Source organism: Acipenser ruthenus, chromosome 2 (genome assembly GCF_902713425.1).
Source record: "Acipenser ruthenus chromosome 2, fAciRut3.2 maternal haplotype, whole genome shotgun sequence".
Taxonomy (NCBI): Eukaryota; Metazoa; Chordata; class Actinopteri; order Acipenseriformes; family Acipenseridae; genus Acipenser; species Acipenser ruthenus.
In genome coordinates, this window is record NC_081190.1 from 73,619,837 (window position 1) to 73,639,832 (window position 19,996).

The following is a 19,996-nucleotide window of genomic DNA, read 5'->3' on the forward strand; positions in this document are numbered from 1 at the left end:
GTTAAAATGTTCTTTAATGTTCAATTATGACCCTGAGTATTAACACTTAAAAGTTTGAATTTGGTTTCAAGTTACTGACACACAAAATAATTAAGATACAATTCACTGTATGAAGTATTATTCCTTTTCTCTGCACTGACTAATGCAACTACAGAGTCATGGTTTTGTAGCAATTCCTAAATGAGCCACTAAATCAGTATTAGATTCCATAGTTAACCTGCAAAGAGCTTGGGGACAAGAAATAGTTGAACTCTTTCAGCAGACCTCTCAAGTAAAAACAACTCAACTCGACAGCAGATCAGTTACCGTTACCAGTCTTGGGAATTTCCGTATATTGTTTGTGTCTTTTTTATTTATTAAAAAATGCATTTTAACAGTGAAAACAGTTCCCTTGCGCACACATTTCTTGGGTGACATACTCACTGTTCAAATTTTGTAAATACTGTGAAACTGTTTTGAATGCTGATGCTCTGAATAGGCAAAATGGCTTATTTATTGGTTCAGATACACTATCATGGATCATACACATTATAACACATACACCTAATGTGCATATTGCACATGACATACTATACTGTGCTGTAAAGGTCTCTTGTTTAGGGAGTGGCACAATTTAACAGAGGCTTTTCTCTCCTCACCCAGATCAGAGTAAGGGCCTAGAAGATTTACTAACTGTTTCATAAACTCTTGTTTTGAAAAAGACTGCCATGTTTGCTGTCTTCACTGTCTAGGTCATAACATCCTGCTGACTTCCCTCTGCACCATGCTCAAAAGTGACCTATTAACTTATAATCTAAAGTAATTTTATTGATATCTTGATTTCCCTTAGTCAGTAAAAAGACCATGGAAGCCTTCCTACAGACAGTAACTGCAACTCTTGGAAAATAATTATAAATTATTACCACATGAACAAAACAGGGATGGAGGTTCATTATTTACTCTATGCTCACTCACTGTGTATTGGTGGTGGAGGCCCCCAGCCAACATGATGTACTGGGTGGGGCCCAAATCTATCTCTTACTGTATTTATAGCCACCACCTTTTCAATAAATTAAATAGAAGCTCTTGGTCTATATTTTAATCTCTGGGCAAATCGCAGACAAATTGCCCCCTCCATAATTAATGTGCTGCAGATTGAACATGTTAAGTGGTAACTACTTGATTTAGTAAGCCTTGAATGATATATCTGAAATAGGCACTTTTAGTATATAATGCATGTGTTTGCTCTCAGAACAGGGGTGGCTCTATCTATAATGTATACTTTGTCCAGTGTGTACATGTAGGTAATAGTATTAGAAAAAAGGAGTCTGAGGTAGCTTCTCATAGCGCATGATAGTAAGACTGAGGGGAATGATGTAATTCTTCTTGTAAAGACCTCGCAATCAAAACAAAGCTATACCCTCATAATTTAGATCTATAGGTGCTGAAAAAAACAACTTTAAGTTGTCACATTGACAATATGTACGTAATGAGTCTAAGGTCAGTCTACCGTGTTCAAAAGATGTCAAGGAGCACTGGTAGTAGTGATTTTTTTGTGGTTGCAGTATGCTTTCTCAAAATGAAAAACCTTTAACTTGACACACTTCAGTGAACACTAAAGGATTGTTTCTGAATATTTCTCTACATTTGTGTATTAACTGAACATTTTACTGGAACTTGTCAATAAAAATAATTAACTTGGCATCAAATCTGCAGGAAATGTGCCACATGTTACTTTTTTCTTTTGTCAGGTTGACAGCTCCAGGTCTGTCAGCAAACATGACACACCGCCACAACGATCTCCAGATTTACTAATATCAAGGTCAAGAAGCACTTCACCCAAGTCACGTCTTAGTGGTGGTAGGTTTGCTGACAAATATATCATATATAGCCAATTACAGAGATACATGTGCCGATTTGAACACTCACCTTTTAAAAACTGACCCAGCTGATATTGATTGAAGCTCTTTCTTACTCATCTCCTTTGTTTCTACAATATGCCAGCAAGGATGGCAGGACACAAAACCCCTTCTATTGATTGGTGTTTGCTTTATTATGCTAACTAATGGCTTTATAGTGAGCCTTAATTGCATTTCACAGGTGTCCTAGTTGTTAAATCTGTTAAAGTATTGCAGTGCAACCTTTTGGCTGCCTTTCTAATTTAATTAACCATGTCTTTTTTATTCGTCCTGTCACACTAAAACAACACAGAAAGTATTGCTATCCCCATCCCCCACATGTTTTATTGCAGTTTGTAGGCTTTTGTATTTGCTTATTGTTTTTTACTTTTATTACACTGATGTGCTTATTGGCTGCTTTCACTGCCAATAGTTCCTATCCTTCCTGTTTTCATTAACTTTGGCCTTGTTTGTTTTATTTTCTCTTTTATTTATTAATAATGCAGATATTTCTGTTGTTTTTGCAAATTAAGGTAATCTGGGATTGTAGGAAATAGGCACAAATTGAAAATCAGAATTGATTTTTTTTTTTCTAAAACTGCAGATGTGTTTGTTATGATATAATGAATGTTGTGCATGAAATAGCATATTCCATGATGAGTACCCCCTGGGGTTCTCTTGATGTGAAGTATTTGGAATCTATGCCTGGGGGGTAGATACAACTGTCAAAGTGGTGTTTAACACCTAAGTTGTTTGCAATAGCATTGCTAAACTTAATTAAAATGTCTTCTATTTTTAGCAGCTGGAATTATATTACCTGCCAGTTAGAATCATCTGAACACAATAATTTTAAAGCATTTTCAAACAACACTTAATTACATTCATTCTACTGTCTCCTGTGTACTACTCAATGGGTTTTATTTTCAATTAGGAGACTGTGTGACTTGATTTGAGCTTTCATTCATTCTAGTGTACTAAATTCTCAAGTTTTCCTTTAAAAATATCAATTTAAAAAAAAAAATACTTGAATTTCACACATCTATAGTAATTGCTATTTTTTTTTTTTATAGGTAGCCTGCTATAAAAGTCATGAGTTGTTCGCCAGTGCTTTAATTTGGGAGGTAGTGAGTTACTAATTGTAGGACTGGCACAATAGTCATATATCTTTTAATATTTTTGTCTTTTATTTAGATATCTCTTTTGGAAGTCACAGACAAAAGAATGCTGTGGTATGCTTTTTTTTTTTTTTACTTTTATGACATTTTATTTTTAACTTTTTTTTATTATTAAATAAAAAGTTTCAAGCATCAAAAAAGTCAAAGTATTAAATAAAGCATTAGTATCTAATTGATCTCTTAAGACTGCTGTTACTCTTATTTTCAATTATGAGATATTCCTTAATGGAGATTTTATGTTAACTTTTCTGCCCTAAGTTCCATAATAAACTAGCCTATTGCATTGTTTTGAGAACATTATCTTCAGTGGTTTGATCCGTTATTGTCAAATCAACCAAGATCTCAGTATTTTTCCAATGTATAAAAAAGCACAATTTGTAAGTTAAACTTTATTTTTTTTAAAAAACACACACACACTGAGGCCAGGTGAATAATGTATTCCAAAACAATCAAAAGTAATACAATTAATTGCCCCCAAGGGATGGTCACTTAAGGATAACTGCAAAATTGTAATATCCAAGGTTAAAACTTAACTTGGCCGATCTGGGTCACATACTGTACGTGGCGCATTTGATGTTTGTTAAATAATAACTATTGTTTGCAGGAGATTAAAGATAGAGGCACCCAGGATGCTGGTGATTTGGCATCTATGGATACAGATGATCTAGTCAATTACTCCCCGAATTCAAATTCAAGCTCGGCTCTGAGAAGCCACATGAGATCCCCCAACTCTACCTCAATGCTGTTGAGTTCACGAAGCCTAATACTGAACCGGTCACCTCTAAGGCAAAGGTAGGTCAAGTTGGGAAGCCCCCTGTTGATACTGTGATTACACTTTGATTGATGATGAGGGCGTTAGAGAGTTCATTTGCATTATGCACTTCACAGCTAGGCAGCAAACTATTCAACCTGATGGGAAAAGTACTCTTTGTAGCGTTCAGAAAAATAACAAACTGGGACAGCCTCTTGCCTCTTTTTGTTTTCTTTATGTAAGAGACTGTGGCAGGGATGGCTGTAGTGGTGACGTCAGGCCAGCAACAGGAAGAAAACCACAGGCAGTACCGCAGGGCAAAAGACGCGCCGTTTATTTATAACACAAAAATAACTAAAATATTTGAACAAAAAACACTGCTCACAGAGCAAAATAAAAAGATAAAACAAATCACGAACACAAAACACAGGTCAGGCTGAGCAGATTGCTTTCACTGATCCTATGGCTATTTTAAACACTGTTTCTTTCTCCTCTCATTCGCTCTGTTTCTCCTCTCGAACACCCACACCCTACAACCAAAGCATCAGGTCTTTTATATAATGGCCGATTAATTCTCTCATTACCCCTCTGCCGTAATCTGCACAGGTAGAATTATTATGCTGACAGGTAGAATTATTATGTGTGACTGCCAGCTAATTCAATAATTACTAGCTGACAGTCACGTATTCCCACGAGGTATTTTAAAACAAAAACAATACATCATGGCAGATGGCACCTCGCTTGTCCTTGCCAAACAATAACAATTACGGCTTTTCGCCATCATATTTAAACATAATAAATCATAACAATAACAACAACAATAATAATAATACAACAACAAAACAAATACAGAATAATAAATTGCACAGGGGCAGAGGGATACCCCGTTCTAAAAATAAATGAACAATCATGTAGAGGGCTCCTCACCCTGTTACAGAAACACATTAAAGTCAAGTGTGGCCTTCTTGAACAAAATTGTTTTCTGAGTGATTCTGTCACTTTCATGGAATATGTTATTATAAAGATCTGTTTCTCAATGTCATTGGAGATCAGTTTCTCCAGATTGACTGTGTTGTAAGGATAATTAATCCAAGTCTCCTTCTTTGACTTTTAGCCTTGGCAAGCTGAGCATACTTCTCCTTTACACAATAAAGGAGAATAAAATCCCATGTTAATGTTGTCCCCTACCACATTTGGAGTTATTCAAGAAATACATTAAAAGTTCTATGGTTAGATATTGAATATTGGCTAAATATTCATAGATATTACTAGATGCATCGGAAATGATGGTCGGAAATATAATTGGACATGACATTATTTATAACTGGTTAGTGCTGGGACAAACATGGATTTTCATGTTTGGATATCCATTCACAGTTCAGGCAAGTATTGGAATAAAATTAAGTACAAAACAAAGGATGACATGCAGTAGTTTAAATTAAAAAAAAAAAAGTGGATGTAGATACATTTTCATAAAGTAATGCCGCTATTACTGGGATTTACTTATTCCTTTTTTTTAGCTGAACAAGCAAGTGAATACAGTAAAATTTAACCCAAATAAACACTTGTAATAAAATAAACTTGGAAAGGGGGGCGTTGGAGAATAAAAAGAAACTCACCGTTTTGGTTCTCATTTATTACATTCCATATAACAGACAAGTAGCATCACAACGTTTAAAAAAAATAAAATAAACTTTGATCACTATACATAACATTTCCCATACAAGTTGGGCCAGTGTTTTAAAGTATGAAGAATTTCTGAGTGATGTACCTGCATCTGTATCTCCTGATTCTGACTCGCTTCCTAAATATGTGGTTTAAGGTATAGACCATTATGCGTATGCATCCTAATCTGGTCTGTTTCCTTTTTGCTGTCAAGAGCCACTTTTTGCTATTTATCCCACACATCAAACGGAGGTCTATTTCAATTGCCAAACTGTTTCACGAATTCTGGGAAAATTGTTAACCGGTGCAAGGCAAAACATGTTGCGATATGTATTTCTAGTCTATCAACTGTTATTTCTGGCGGACACGGACATGGATTTTTGCTTTCGAATACATGTCAAGAAATCTTCGTTCGAATATTCCGATATTTATTCCAGCACTATAAGTGGTTGTGAAATATTGCACATTACACAATGTTTTAATGTTTGTGCATATACATTTTTCATTCATGCAGTTCTGTCAATTATGGGCATATACATAATTAAAGCATCTTCCTTGCCCCTTTTGATTGTAGTAACATATTACAAACTTTACCCCCAAAAAAAGCTACATTTTAAAATGTTTTAATTATTTGCAGCATTTGAGTTAATACATTCTATTTTACATTCTATTTTACTGTGCAGGTTCAATTCAGACTCTAACAATACCTGGGAATCAATCCATGACCGAGTTAGAAATCTTCTAACAACCCACAGTGCTAGACAGCGTCTTTCCTTTGTAAGTATCACTTAGAGGAGCTTGATGTAGGGATATGGAGTCAGACAGACTGCAATCTTCCCATTATATTCGTACACTAAATAGTGAGCACAAAATATAATATTAACTCACATTTGAGTCTGCTATTCAGATAGTAATGCAGCAGTTGACATTAGGAAGAAACTGCCTTTTTGACACAAAATCTTATTTTAATGTTTGGGACATTTTTATCATGCTAATATATGTTCTTACAATGTGTAAGAGGGGAAAACAAGTCCCTTTGCTTGGAGTGTTTCTTTTTTCAGTCTAAATACTTTTCAGACCCAATAAAGTAAAATGCCAATTATGTGTTCATAAGAGAGATGGGATCTAGTCAGGATAAGATGTTAATTCGGGTTATAAAGATGTGACAGTTAGCAGTTATTATGCTTACGTTTCACTCACCCTTGTGCTATGTATTGAGTCATGCTCTATTTTATTGCCAATTTGTTATAAAAAGAGCTTTAGTCAACATTTATTATCACAGAGTTTGACAAGGAGCACTGTCTTAGGCTAAACTGTATCACTGCATCTTTAGTAATCTTGTGTTGCATTTCAGTACTTAGGTTGGGTTAGTACTTGAACTTAGATACATTTTTAGTACAATATTTTAAACTAGAGTATATGCTAGCCACAATTATTAAAAATGACCACCCTCATCTCCTTGACTGGGTCCTAAATAAATTATATCTAACATTTTGCCGTTTCATACATTTTTAGATGACAATGTCAAAAAAGTTAGAATTTTGTTAAATAATGGAACAGAAAGTAAACTACTGACCAGTTACCAGCAACATGACAAGTAAAGTAAAATGTTATTAAGTATAAGTTCAGTTATTGTGTTCAATTATTGTAAAGGGTAGCACATCTAAACACCACTGTTGTTTTAAATCATTGTATGAAAACCAACATCTCTGACAGTGTGTGTCAGTTTCATAAGTAAGTAAACATGTAATATTTAAACAATGGGGTTATTTAGATGCTCCACTGTTTAGTTCAATTGAATAGATCCCCCATTCTCAATATTTTAAGTGTATTCTATGAATTTGAGTGGTTTGAAACATGGAATGAATATGCTCACATTTTCTAGGGGGCTACAGAATCTGAGGTAGCTGAAGTCCTTGAAAGGAGATCTATATCCCCTTCCAACTTCTCAATGGAAAAAAGAAATTAAGGTTCATAAGGTAACTAATAACTTTGGTTACAACTTTGGGATAAGTCAGCAGGGATTACTGTTTTGCCCTTTTTGCCTTGTATACCTGTAGCAGGGCGATTGCCCTGCACGTGTGTATTTAGTGTGGATATAATTTGTATGGGGAAATGGGTGTATTGTGTGTCGTTTTGGAGTTGATTTGTTTAATTGAATTATTGTTTTACAGACGGGCGCTCGATTGAGACTTGCTGCCTGCTAGGTTTGGTTGAGGGGAAGGGCAGCAAGTGATTGGCTGTGCTGGACCTCAATCAGCAGGTGGGCGGGTCTTGATCGAGTGTCCGTCAGTTCAAAAGCATCCGCGGGAGATGGTTCGAGGCAACTGTAACGCCATGTCAGAGGGGAGCGGCGTATACTTGGGAGGAGAGGGTCCGCTCTGCAGGAACGACAGCTATGCAACCCTGAGACTGCAAGCGGTGCTTGTGAAGGCAATGCCCAGCCAAGGCCGTATGAAGCAGCATGAGTCGTTGTATGAATACCGGCTCATGAGTAGGTTAGTTAGGGGATTGTGATCCCATGTGATGTATAGCGAGGGTTACGTAGTGTAGCCGGTTCCTGGAGCGGGACGCCTCGTTTTAAGGCTAGCGCGCGCCCTCTGGGGCACCTTTTATTTGTAGTTTTTGTACTGTGTTTTATTTTGCCTTTTGTACAGCTTGCTGTATGTGTCCCCTGTGCGTTACCATGGCTAGTAACGTCACATGACCACCTTTTTCGTTTCTGTTTGTATTAATAAATCCTGCGCGCCTGTGCCGGCGTTTCAACTCCACCCCCAGTTGTCTCTCTGTAGTTTGTAAACAGCGGCTATCCATGCACGTGACGTAAGACCCGGTCACAGTACCATACAATCCATTTTTAACTGCTCAAGATTTGGTCATAGAATTGCATATTTAGTGTTTTTGTGCACATGAGCTAATGAATTAGGATGCCCCAGAAGCAAATATGCTATTTTAATATTTAGCCAGGACACCAAAGTTAACACATAACTTTCTTCAGAAATGTCATGGCATCACATGACTTCAGTATGGAATCAGTTTTCCTGATTTTGCATGTATACAGGCATGACATATCGTATAGAAAATGTAATTATGTTATGTATTTGTTATGTATAGCTTCTACTAGGAACTTTTAATGTCTTTGTGTATCATGTATTCAGCTCTGTTAGCAAAAAAGAACACTAATCCATGCATTAGTAACACTGCTATTTCCATAAGTAGGTTATGACCTGACCCTAACAGTTTTCCAACCTATTGTTCAAAAGAAGCAGTAAGAAAAAGATTAACATAAGAGGTCAATAAATATGCAGATTTTTTAAACCTTGCAGGAACTTACTTGGAATGGAAGTCCCCTTGGATAAAAAAATGTAATGCTACATTATCAACTATCAAGAAAATTATGCAACTGTAGTCCAGTTACTGTTAAAAAAAAAAACTGTTAAAATACTGCATTGATTCTAGAAAAAGCTAATCAAATATGGAAGTTGTTAAAAGTAAGAAGTATATGTTATTGATGAAAAATGTTCAATTTTATATGATTTTGGTTTAGATATGTTTATACATAATAATACAAAAAAGTGAATTTGCTTTATATAGAACAGGATAAAATGCTATTAAAAACACAAGAGCAGCATACACTGTTTTGCTACAACCTGAAATCTTGATGCATTTAAATTGGATTTTCTTTCCTTTGATTTACACAACCTACTCAACACTTTCAATATGTGAAAAAATGGTGGGGGGGGGGGGGGGTGAAAAAACAAATCAATTAAAAATAAAAACCTGAAAAGTCTTCATTAGATAAGTATTCACCCCCTTTGCTATGATACTCTTAAATAAGCTCAGGTGCAACCAATTGCCTTCAGAATTCACACAATAAGTTAAATGGAGTCCATCTGTGTGCAATAAAAGTGGTTCACATGATATCAGATTAAATACACCTGTCTCTGTAAGGTCCCACAGTTGGGTAATGCATTCATAGCAAAGACACTACCATGAAGACCAAGGAGCTTTCAAAACAACTCTGGGATAAAGTTGTGGAAAGGCACAGATCAGGGGAGGGGTATAAAAAGATTTCAAAGGCATTGAATATCCCTTGGAGCACAGTCAAGTCGATCATTAAGAAATGGAAGGTATACGACACCACCCAGAATCTGCTTAGAACAGGCCGTCCTCCCAAACTAAGCAGCCGGGTAAGAAGGGCATTGGTCAGAGAAGCCACCAAGAGGCCAATGACAACTCTGAAAGACCTACAGCGTTCCATGGCTGAGATGGGAGAAACTGTCCATGTGTCAACAATAGCTGAGGTACTCCACAAATCTGGCCTGTATGGAAGAGTGGCAAGAAGGAAGCCATTTCTGAAAAACACCCATGTAAAATCCTGCTTGGAATTTGCAAAAAGGCATGTGGGAGACAACAAAAGATTCTGTGGTCCGATGAAACAAAAATTCAACTGTTTGGCCTAAATGCAAAGCGTTTATGTCTGGCGCAAACCCAACACAGCACAACACCCAAAGAACACCATCCCTACTGTGAAGCATGGTGGTGGCAGCATCATGCTATGGGGATGCTTTTCATCGGCAGGGACTGGGAAGCTTGTCAGGGTAGAGGGCAAAATGGATGGAGCTAAATACAGGCAAATCGAGGAAAACCTGCTGCCCTCTGCAAGAAAGCTGAAACTGGGATGGAAGTTCACCTTTCAGCATGACAACGACCCAAAGCACATAGCCAAATCTACACTGGAGTGGCTAAGGAATAAAAAGGTAAATGTCCTTGAGTGGCCCAGTCAGAGCCCTGACCTAAATCCAATCAAAAATTTGTGGCATGACTTGAAGATTGCTGTCCATCAATGCTCCCCAAGGAACTTGACAGAGCTTGAACAGGGGGGGGGGGGGGGTGGAGACTTATCCAATTATGATCTTTCAGTTTTGTATTTTTAATATATAATCTTTTTCTCAATAAAAACTTTTTTTCCCCTTAACAGTGTGGTGTATGGTGTGTAGATAAGTGGAAAAAAATCCTCATTTAAATGCATGAAACTGAGGCACTGACACAACAAAATGTGAAAAAAGTTCAAGAGGGTGTAGATTTTCTATAGGCAGTGTATATACTCTAAGCACACTCTTAAACGTTCAGGAGGACATAAAGATGTTTCGGACTCCTGTCACACTAAAACATAAATCATATACCTTATAGCAATGTATCAATATAAAACAGATATAAATTTAAAATAGTTCTTACATTCCAATATATATATGGAAGTGTAGAATATAAGGACAGAAACTGTCTTCAAAAGCAAAGACTTCTTTCTAAATACGACACCAACAGCAATCAGCTCAATCAGAGATCTTCAGAGCATGGATCACATCAGCTTGTAATTAGCAAGTTGAGTGACTCTTGACTAGGATTTTACCTCGGTTTTTAAACAATTTTTGCTTCGCTTTTAATGTCAGAAGTCATAATTAAATCTTAAACATTAATATGCCTTGACAGCTCATGTCCTTCATGTGAATAACATTTTCAAATACACCCAGTAACTCTTTATATTAGATTAATTGGCCATCATCACATAATCCACCTCCCCTACATTTCCAAAATATGTGAGGTGAACTTTAAAACTGATGGTATTCTTTTTTGGTACCAGGGAGTTCCTGAACACAGCACACAAGTGAATACAGTGCAAGTATAGAAGAACACATATAGAAAGATGTGTTTAATGTATAATACCTATTTTGGTTTAATTATTTCAACCTGGGTTAAAAAATATATTTCCCTTTTAACATCAAAAGACATCCTCCTTAGTAGGTTGGCTTTATTACATATATAGATGTGGTTTAACAATTAAGCCTTGTCTCATTGATTTGCGAGTTAGCAATCTCTAGTTATGAACACAGAAAATAAACATACATATTCACTATGCATTTTACAGTAGGTTAAGTCATATAGTGGTTAATAGCTCCTACAAACAGCTATTTGCGAGTTGCTATGTAGGAGCTATGAACCATTATATGACGTAACCTACTGTACAATTTAAAGTGAATATGAATGCATATTTTTCGTGTTCATAACTAGATATTGCTAACTCTCAAATCAACGAGACATGGCTTAAATTACTCCTTAGTATAACGTCTTTCATTGGGTGAAATATTGGTGTTTTGCGCCAATATCCAATATCCAATATCAACCTAACTTCACCGGGCTGAAATACCCTCTGATTCCTATTCATTTGAGGTGTAGTTTGTGTTGAATATTATTTTTTTAATACAATATAGGCCTATATATATATATTGTTTTAAATTGAGGACAATGTTTTGTGTTGTTCCAGCTTGCGGCATAAACCCATTTTGGTAGCTTTTCTTTTTAATGTAGACTACAGACTCTGTAGCCTCCATGTATTTTTTTCTACTTGTTTACAGTTAACACGTTTGTATTATTTTGTGTAAAAAAAAATCTAGTTTTGTTTATTTAAGAAATTGTGAAGATAGCTGTTTCTTCTTTTGATTTAGATTTTTTAGACTAAGGGATTAATGTGTCAACGTGTTGTTTTCTTTTGATATTTCGCTGTTGTGGATGTGCGCCATCGCCAAAAATAAATCTTCACACTGGGGGAAGGGAGCTTAAGTGATTCACATGCTGTCGAATGGGTGGAGGCAGATCGACGCTATATTCCAGTGGTTCATTCTCATAGTGGCTCTGCATGCGTTCAAGGAGTTCTCTTGCAACTTTGGTAACAGATCCATCTGCTTTGTGTAGATGTACAATTTGCCGCTTGAGGCTGTTAATGCTTCTCCTTTGTTTTTCATTGTGCAGCACAAGTTTTTTCAGAATAGAGTTCTTTGCTGGGTGAACAGGTACAAGGTGGGTTCGCTGCTGCATAGGTGAAATGTGGTCGGGCTGTTGCGGCAAAGGCAGCTGAGCGATGACATTTGCCTGTGTACGAAAATAAAATGTATTTTAGTATAAGGAGTAGCACACACTTTCTAAATAGCACAAGCTTGAAATGTAATGTTTAAAATTGAGTTTACTTATTTTGTTGAAGTAGCCCAATCCAACCTGAGCACTACATTTAACCTACATATTTTATTGTTTTTAGTATCTTTTAAAAATGTTGTACCACACAAGTATTAATGTGTTTGTTTGTTTGTTTGTTTGTTTGTCTGTGTTCCAGGACCCCCTTGTAAATGAGGCATCGCTCAACGGGTACATTTCCTGGTAAAATAAATAAATACAAAATTTGTAGCCAATAACATCGTACCTTTGACTTATTGGCAACATTCCTCTTTTTATCTGGATGGCAGCTTTCATTGTTACAAAGCTTCATTTTTCTTTTCTTCTGAACGTCATTTTTGATCTGTTGTTTCTCCAACTCCACTTTTGATTTAGCGAGTTTATCGGCATCTGGTAAAATAAAAAGTACAGCTAGATTAATGAATTGCATCAGTACATAACACATAAAGAGAGCTTCCCAGTATTCAACAATAAAATATAATTTGCGAGAAAAAAAAAAAAAAAGCTTACCACCAAGCTTCATAATTTTCATTGGAAAAGTTACCTTCTCTTTTCCCTTCTTTCGAAGAACCACGTTGCTGCCCTGCTTCAATGTTCCAACAATATCTTTAGTCAAGATGATGTCAGTCTTGTTCGGTTCAGTGTAGGACACAAGGGCAAACTTATCGCCGCAGTGTGAGAAGAAAGACTAAGGGATTCATTCATCAATGTGTTATTTTCTTTTGATATTTAATCATGTTCTTATTTTTACCCTGAATATCTCTTTACAGTCTCAATGACAGTTGTAGATAGAAGATTAGCCAACTAATGAGTCATAACGGAACGTTTAATGTGGAAATGTGCACAAGCAAACTGTAAACAGCGCAAGATCCCAAAATTATATCCAAATGATTATTATTTTATTTTGTATTTTTTGTCTGCAATGTGTAAAAACTAATCAATTGCGTTGCATGTTCGGTTTGGCCAAGGTTGTAATATTGCTACTGCATCATAAAGAAAATACTGCTGCATAAGGATTGCCTTTCTACCACAGAATATGTTCTTTAAAAAATTGCGCGAGAGAAGTGGCGTAAACAGTAAGGACAAACGTTGCTATTGGGACCATGCTGCATGATTTGTTTATTATTAATAGCATTATAATTAAACTATACCAAATCACGTTTTTATTTACAACGAAGGGAAAACATGTTTTTGCTGACTTTATAAGCATTTGGGTGACATAGTATAGGTTACCATTGTAAATAAAAAACATAATTTGACATAATTTAATGATAACGGTGTTAGTAAATGAATCATAATTATAGCAGCAGTTTTTAAGTATTCTGTAAATATTTTGTTAAATAGTTAAAAAGTACAATGTGGGGTTGGCATGTCTTGTTTTAAAAAATATCGGCACAGACATTATATACAAACCAATGGAATACCGTGTGTGTGTTTAATAGAGAGATAGAATACATGTCTCCAGTCATGTGGTTTTCAAGATCACGTCGCCTTAAGTTCTAGCGTTGTAGATATGCCATAGCCTTATCTTTTCACCTATTGATTCGGCCCATTGCCACTGTACTTTATGCATCCATGCAGCCCTTCCTGTGATGTCATCAGGCATTGTGTTCCGGGCTTAAGGTTACAAATTGTTAAAATAAGTGATCAAACCTCATTCATAACCACAAGTATATCAAAATTTAAAATATTTTCATAATTACAGATATTTAATTATCTAGGTAGTCTATCTATCATCGGCGTCTCAGCCGTGGTCTGTTAAATTTTAGTTTCAAGGTTAGTTATAGTTTTTCTTTAATTAAAACCCTCCTTTTCCAAGTGCAAATTAACTCCTGATAAATTATGACAATTAACACAGATTTGCTTATAAATTCCCATGCAAACAAAATAAATAGTCGCAAGAAGTTGCTCGTTACGCTATTAACATTATTTCGTAAATCAACATAATTTTGGAAATCACGTAGCATAATTATTTAATAACAAGATAGGCATAATGACCTCTTGAAACTAACAAAATCAATGCTACATAACGATTTGTTGATTAACACTGGAGTTATCATTTACGAACTTTTTGAAAATACTGCCCATGATGTCATAATGGTGGGGGAACGAAAGAGTTTCACATTGTTATAATAACCCTTCCACAGAACACCCCCAAATACCTTAAAATCCACCCACTAAGTAGATATAAGAGCATATTCATTTGTTAGTGCAAATTGGTTAGAATTGCTGTGTTAGGCAAACGCCCATCTGGTTACTCTAATACCCCAAATGCTAAAATAATAATGTTTTTGTCAGTAAATATGTATCTTCTGCCAGTACTCCTAAGATAATAGATGTGAAGGGAAGGTTACAATTCTGTTATGTCCCAGGAATGTATTGGGGCTTTAGAAAATCCAAATTATCGCACATTAATGCTTTGAATTCAGAAACATCTTGGCTGACATAGCTGATATGTGTTAAAGAATAAGCATTACAGTACATCTAATTATTTCAGTGATAGACAAAATTATACCAAAACATAATGTGCAATGTGTTGTGATACAACACAAACACAGCAAAAGCTAGTATATTTCTCACACAGATTGTTAGCTATACAGCATTGCAACACATCTTAGTTGACACGATGGTGAGTGGAAGTCATACAGTGAATTTATAGTGCATTGTATTTCATATTAATTTGTAAAGCATATAACTTGATTTGTCCCTAAGAGCACAATAACTGTACATTAATTGTAATTTATACTCCTGTGTACTGTATGAATTGCCTCCTACAAAACTGAATTGTGAAACTCCATGCTTATTAAATCATATATTGTTAAAAGGAGCCAACTGGATATTGCTGAACATATCCCATTTTATATTTGATTCAGCCCAAAAACTGCTAAATAATATTGTATTGCGTGCAATAAAAGGACACTGCCAATTGACATTTTAAAATCAGTGTTCAAATTCTAAATGTAACAAAATTCAAGACTCAAGTGATTTTTAACAGGCATTTCATGGTAAACCTGCCTCTCAAACTCATGTTATGGTTATGGATGCAAATAGGGGGTTCTCAACACATACCAGTAGTATGTTCCAATATGTTTATATGAATCTCACAGGTATGTTCTAACCAGGAAAGTATGTATTAATAAATGCAAATGTGTGCAGTTTAGGCATTCTTTAATATTGTTTCAAGTGAAATGCCTTGCATTTCAACGGTACTTTAAACATCTTAAATATCTTAATTAGAATTTATCTAGCATTCCGGTGTTATCACATTCCTGTCCAAAACATTGTGCTTGCTGTCTTTTCCTCAAAAACTTGCAAGCAGATCTGATCAAAAATCAACCAGAATATTTAACCATCTTGGATTTACTGTCGATGTTGAACTAACTTTGGGTTTCAATAGTAAAAAATACAAATAAATAAAAAAGATTATACTAAATTACAATATTTCCAATAGAAAAGTGAACATGTGCTGCATTGTTTTGTTAAAATAGCAAATAGCTGACTTGGTTGTACAATACGTGCCTCTGAAAACACCATCTCTCACTGTAAACCACCTGTCAAAAGTGGAAGGCACCCATGAGCGGCTGTACTGCAGTAAAACACATAGGAGTCATTTTAAAAGGGTGATGTTTTGTTTACGACATATCAAAATATGATAATATAAATGCTATATTATTTTTACTAAAATGTATTTGGAGGTTGCAAAGACACAGTAGCAACACAATTGCTACTTTTTTCCCTCCTCAATTTCTGTAATAAGTGTAATAAGATTAGACACAACTAAATATTGTATGCATATTTAACTGAAGCCATTCTATATTTGTTATTGTTCATTCTAGCTTTTTATTGGTTTTCTTTATAAACAAGTCAAATATGAAATTTTGATTTGTTTGACATCCTGATGTTTGTACATGTGTAGTAGGGCGGTAGTAAGCCCTGCTTATTGATATGTGTTTGTTTGTTTTATTTTCAGAACGAGGGTTCCCCCTCCGCCCCTGTGTTATTTTGTGTTTGTTTATTATGATTTAGTTGTATTTATATGACGGCGAGCGCCATATGTTTTCTTATTGTTTGTATTTTGACGGAGTAGACGGTTTGTTTTGTTTAGCGTGGATGGGTAGCCCCATCCACAACATAATTAAAACTCGTGCAGAAGGTGGCCATCTCCCGAATTAATTAGGTGATTTAATTTGTTGCTAATCGGGAGATGGTCACCTGTTATAAAAAGCCTGCAGCTCTCCAACTCAGGGTGGGTGTTAGTGAGGAGCGAGAGTGGAGAGAAACGAAACATGATTTAAAAAGATACCAGGAACAGTGACAGCAACTGCCCAGCCTGACCTGGGATCGTATTATTTATTATTTTGTGTTCGTGACTTGATTTTGTTTAAACCTTTTATTTTGCTCTGTGAGCAAGTGCTTTTTGTTTAAATATTTTATTTATTTTTGGTTCTCTTTAAATAAAACGGCGCCCGCGCCACTGCACCGTACCTTTTGTTTTTGTTGTGCCTTCTTCTGGTCTGACGTCACCACTCGTCATCCCTGTCACAACATGACTTAAGTATTTATAGATTGAAGCGTGCTTCATTGTGCAATGTATGCTGGGTTTACAGCAATTATTCTATGCCAATTAATTTGTCTCACATATGCCCATTAGCAAGAACAAAACAAAAACCGATACTATGGAGTAAGGTTGTGAACTTTCAGTTTATTAATTATGACCAAAGAGCAAAAAATGGAGCCCCTTGTCCCAACAATAAAAAAGTGAAAGTTAAACTAATTAAGATGATTCCGATTTATTTTTTCTTATTAGTTTTAATAACAGTGTTTATTTGTTAACATTTTGAGACTGTACATTTTTGTACGTTGATTAAAAGAAAATGAGGTGAGAAAGTAACTCAACCCCCTTTGGAATAATTAAATGGATAGTTCTTATAATGATACAAAAATAAAGCTGTTCTCAGCCATTCTGGGAGACAACTGTTTCCTTAGCTATGAATTATTGCCTGGGCAAGATCAGGCAGTATGACCTTGAAGCATCTTAATGTTTGTATCTAGTGGGCTATTAAATGAAAATTATGGTTGGAATGTTTGAAGTGGACCAAAGTCATCTTTCCATAATATTGCTTCTTCAGTGATTAGCCACTGCACATGTCATTCTAGAAAGTAGCAATTTACACCTGAAAAACAGCGAGATCAAGAAAAATGGGCTTTAATGAAAATGTTCTAATCGCAAATAGACTACTCTCAAGATAGTAGCAAACAAAGTAGCTGATACTAGTCAACCAGAAAGAGTTTCTAAATCTGTATATGGATTTATGAATACAAACTGAATAGGATGGCTATGTCTTTCTGCTCATTTCAATAGTTGTGTGGGGCTTGAAGGAGCAGAAGATTGGGTTTATTTTTGTGCATTTTTAGCATTTCAAAGCACAATACATTTTTATCATTTTAGAGTACTGTACTTTGAAAAAAGTGAATAATTCTAAACACGATGTGGAACAAAAAAAGGTGTACAGTATTCAGAATTTTCACTACTTATTATGTAGTTGAAATTATTATTTCAACTACATAATAAGCGTATTTTGAGCTTGTCAAAGTCTCTGATTCATGTCACATACTTTTCTGCTTGGCTGAAGGAAGTGTGCAATTATAACAAGTACAGTAATAATAATATATTTTATTTTTATATAGCATCTTTCATAGTGGACCACCATCACAAAGCGCTTTACAGAGGTAGGCTGTGAACTGTGCATTTTATGCAGAGTCACTTACATGAGGACATTAATTTAACATCTCATCGGTGGGATGGAGCACAAGGAGGTTAAGTGACTTGCTCCTGGTCACACAGTGAGTCAGTTGGTGGCAGGGGTGGGATTTGAACTGGTGACCGTCCGTGGCAGAGGTGGGATTTGAACCAGTGACCTTCTGGACTTTAACCACTGGACCACACTGCGTCCTTAGGTAAATAAACCTTACATGCTCTCTTTGCACTGTGCCAGGAAGCAGACGGAGGGTCTTGAGGGTCTTGTACTGTGAAATGTACATCGGTGTAGCCACCACTTGACATGTTACTAGAATTTATTATTTGAAAGGCTGCAGATGACTTTATCCATTAGAATATGCCCAGTAAAGCACAGAAACGGTTTGTTTAGAAAATCCATGTTTTTAATCAGCTGCCAGACAATGAAACGAAGACCCTACTGTATATAACTGTTGGTGCAAACACATTAACTTTAAAATAGTTAAACCTGTGTAGCTGACATTATACACTTACCTTTAGTTATTATGTTTGGATGGTGATATTTACAAATACACCTTTATTCTGTAAACCATTTCTTCAATTAAAAAACATCTAAGTTGATGCCCTGAATTTGTCAGTTGTTCAGAGATACAGTGGCTCTCAAAAGTATTCACCCCCCTTGGACGTTTCCACATTTGATTGTGTTACAACATGGAATCAAAATGGATTTAATTAGGAGTTTTTGCCACTGATCAACACAAAAAAGTCCATAATGTCAAAGTGAAAAATAAACTCTACAACTTGTTCTAAATTAATTACAAATATAAAACAGAAAATAATTGATTGCATAAGTATTCACCCCCTTTGCTATGACACACCTAAATAAGAACTGTTGCAACCAGTTGTCTTTAGAAGTCACATAATTAGTTGAATGGAGTCCACCTGTGTGCAATTAAGTTGTTTCACATGATTTCAGGTTAAATACACCTGTCTCTGGGAGGTCCCACAGTTGGTTAGTACATTTCCTAACAAAAACTACATCATGAAGACGAAGGAACATTCAAAGCAAATCCGGAATGAGGTTCTTCAAAAGCACCAATCGGGTAGGATTTAAGAACATTTCCACGGCATTGAATATCCCCTGGAGCACAGTAAAGTCCATTATTAAGAAATGGAGAGAATATGGCACAACTGTGAATGTGTCTAGAACAGGCCGTCCTCAAAAACTGAGTATCCGGACGAGAAGGGCACTAGTCAGGAAGGCCACCAAGAGGCCTATGGCAACTCTAAAGGAGTTACAGTCTTCCACGGCTGAGCTGGGAGACACTGTGCATACAGCAACAATAGCCCGGGTGCTTCACAAAACTGGCCTGGAAAGCGCATGAAGATAGAGGGCAAAATGGATGCAGCAAAGTACAGAGAAATCCTGGAGGAAAACCTGCTGAAGTCTGCAAGAGACCTGGGACTTGGGAGAAGATTCATCTTCCAGCAGGACAATGACCCCAAACATACAAACAAAGCCACACTGGAGTGGCTTAAAAACAAAAAGGTCAATGTCCTGGAGTGACCCAGTCAAAGCCCGGACCTCAATCCAATTGAGAATATGTGGAAAGAGTTGAAAATTGCTGTTCAACAAAGGTCCCCATCCAACTTGACGGAGCTTGAGCAATTTTGCAAAGAAGAATGGGCAAAAATTGCAGTGTCCAGATGTGCAAAGCTGGTAGAGACTTATCCAAGTAGACTCATGGCTGTAATTGCTGCCAAAGGTGCCTCTACCAAATATTGA

General features: G+C 36.1%; 1 protein-coding gene across 1 annotated transcript in view; it reads left to right on the forward strand.

The window, feature by feature from the left end:
• LOC117409120 (spermatogenesis associated 6-like protein) overlaps window positions 1-16,947 on the forward strand; it is a 31,988-nt gene extending 15,041 nt beyond the window's left edge. The window contains exons 7-12 of the mRNA XM_059000856.1: window positions 1,731-1,839; window positions 3,069-3,106; window positions 3,657-3,844; window positions 6,152-6,245; window positions 7,354-7,447; window positions 12,634-16,947. Of these exons, the coding sequence (XP_058856839.1) occupies window positions 1,731-1,839; window positions 3,069-3,106; window positions 3,657-3,844; window positions 6,152-6,245; window positions 7,354-7,437 (513 nt within the window). The 3' untranslated portion in view covers window positions 7,438-7,447; window positions 12,634-16,947. The remainder of the gene's footprint in view (window positions 1-1,730; window positions 1,840-3,068; window positions 3,107-3,656; window positions 3,845-6,151; window positions 6,246-7,353; window positions 7,448-12,633) is intronic.
• Window positions 16,948-19,996: the final 3,049 nt, after the last annotated feature.